Source organism: Nilaparvata lugens, chromosome Y (assembly GCF_014356525.2).
Source record: "Nilaparvata lugens isolate BPH chromosome Y, ASM1435652v1, whole genome shotgun sequence".
Taxonomy (NCBI): Eukaryota; Metazoa; Arthropoda; class Insecta; order Hemiptera; family Delphacidae; genus Nilaparvata; species Nilaparvata lugens.
Genome location: NC_052519.1, coordinates 2602429 through 2604498, shown reverse-complemented (window position 1 = coordinate 2604498; position 2070 = coordinate 2602429). Strand labels below are relative to the sequence as shown.

The window sequence follows — 2070 nt, the reverse complement described above, 5'->3', positions numbered from 1 at the left end:
GTGTAGAAGCCTTACCTGTGCTGACGTCACACGAATGCACTACGGCTTTGTTTACGGAGGTAGTGCGGCAAGACGGTATATCAAACAGAAATAACATTTTTTACATTGCAGTTCGAGAAACATTGTAACTAACATTAACATTCTATAACTTGAAGCTGTGTTTACACCAAAGTTATTAACAAAATGTTTATTTTTACGTTCTTATGGATTCTATGAGATTGAATATAACTTATCATACACATGATGTGCTGTAGAATCAGTTCTGTAGAACATCAGTTCTTGTCGGGCAGCCGATGAAGTCGGATCGTTTGTTATCGCTCCGTCGAATAGTGCTGTAACAAGTTAAAGCCGGCCGCCTGGCATTACGCTAAACATAAAACTGGCCTAACTGAAAATTTTTTATTTTTATTCTGACTAAATTCTTAATTAGTTTTCCCGTGAAAGTGGTGCTTTCTTATTATTTATTTAAAACATGACAGGCGAGTGTCACACGTGCAAAAATCCCGTCTCCAACCCAGTAAAGTGCCCGAATTGTGCTACATCATTTCATCAGAACTGCATCATTGTGAATAAGAAGTGCAAAACGTGGAAGTGCGAAAAGTGTTCGAAAGACATTTCTACATCAATCTCAGACAAACGGGACATAGAGAACAACAATTCAATATTAAACGCCATCAACGAATTTAGAATGGAAAACAAACAAAATTGGGACTCCAACAACAAAAGATGGGACGTAAATGAAGGTAAACTAAAAGAATTACAGGAAGACATTAAGGCTACAAATCTAGAAATATCACTCATAAAAGAACAGTTCACGGAAGTTTCAAACAAGTGCGATAATGCGTGTGCAGCTGTTGAAAAATTTCGCCAAGAAAACACTCTATTAAAAGGTGAGCTAGCGCAAGTGAAAAACGATCTGGTAGACTTACAGCAACATACGAGGAAGAACAATATCCTAGTGACAGGTATACCCGTAACATATAGGGAGGATATGTTTACTGTGCTGGATGCAGTCGCGAGAACGATCGATGTGAATTTCAATTATTGCAGTGACATTTCGGCAGTGCACAGACTCCACAATCGAAAAGACGACAACAGGCCACCTCCGATAGTGATTAATTTTACATCTCGCATAGTAAAATCTAACTGGTTGGCCGCGAGACGTCTCAAAGGCTCCCTCACTGCTAGTGAACTCAATGTAAATTTTCCGAATACTCCTGTGTATCTGAATGAGCATCTTACTACTTTGACAAGATCTATATTCAATTCAGCCAGACAACTAGTCAAAGACAAAAAACTTCACTCAGTTTGGACCGCGGATTGCAAAGTGATGGCCAAAACAGCCGTCGGCCAACGTCCATTCCGTGTCCGGGATATGGAGCATATCGCAGAGTTGAGAGAAAAACGCATCGAAACATCTACCTACGCTAACGCTGCCGCTTCGGAAGTTCCTAGAAACATGACCACCACACATCAGGAAGCCGACCAACAAAGCCCTAAATAACCGACCGGAAATACGTGTTTTTAGAAAACAATATAAGACGATTAGCTGTTAATACATATGTAAACAAGATAATACATATTATATTGTCCCATCTTTCACAAATAAATAATTCGTCTTATTATGGCCACACTCAAGCGAGAGACAAGCGTGTAACTATGTAATGCCGCACTACAACTACTGTAAGTAAGAATATGAAAAGCTTTATTATTTTTTTAATTTTATGTAAATAATCTATAGAATCTCACAGAAACCTTTATTTCAACTGAGTAAATTGCATGTGGAGTAATATCACACAGAGTTTTATTTTATTTTATCAAAATATATATTTAGTTACTTAGAGAAGTACTAATTTTACATTTATTTAGTTAATTTAAAATAGAGGAATATATATATGTTTTTCAATAAGTTTATTTGCATGTTGTTAGAAAGTATGCATAACAACTCGCAAGAGAGATTGAAAATATCAATTTCGATAACCTAAATAAAAATAGAGACAATAAATGTATATAATATTCAATTAAAATTAGTTTATTCTCATGTTGTCAGAGAGAAAGCGCAACTACTTG

At 36.4% G+C, this 2070-nt stretch overlaps 1 protein-coding gene across 1 annotated transcript; it reads left to right on the top strand.

The window, feature by feature from the left end:
- Window positions 1-472: 472 nt before the first annotated feature.
- LOC120355183 lies at window positions 473-1504 on the top strand. Its single transcript, XM_039443509.1, has one exon. It carries the CDS (start codon window positions 473-475, stop codon window positions 1502-1504), a length of 1032 nt encoding a protein of 343 aa, XP_039299443.1.
- The last annotated feature ends 566 nt before the right edge of the window (window positions 1505-2070 follow it).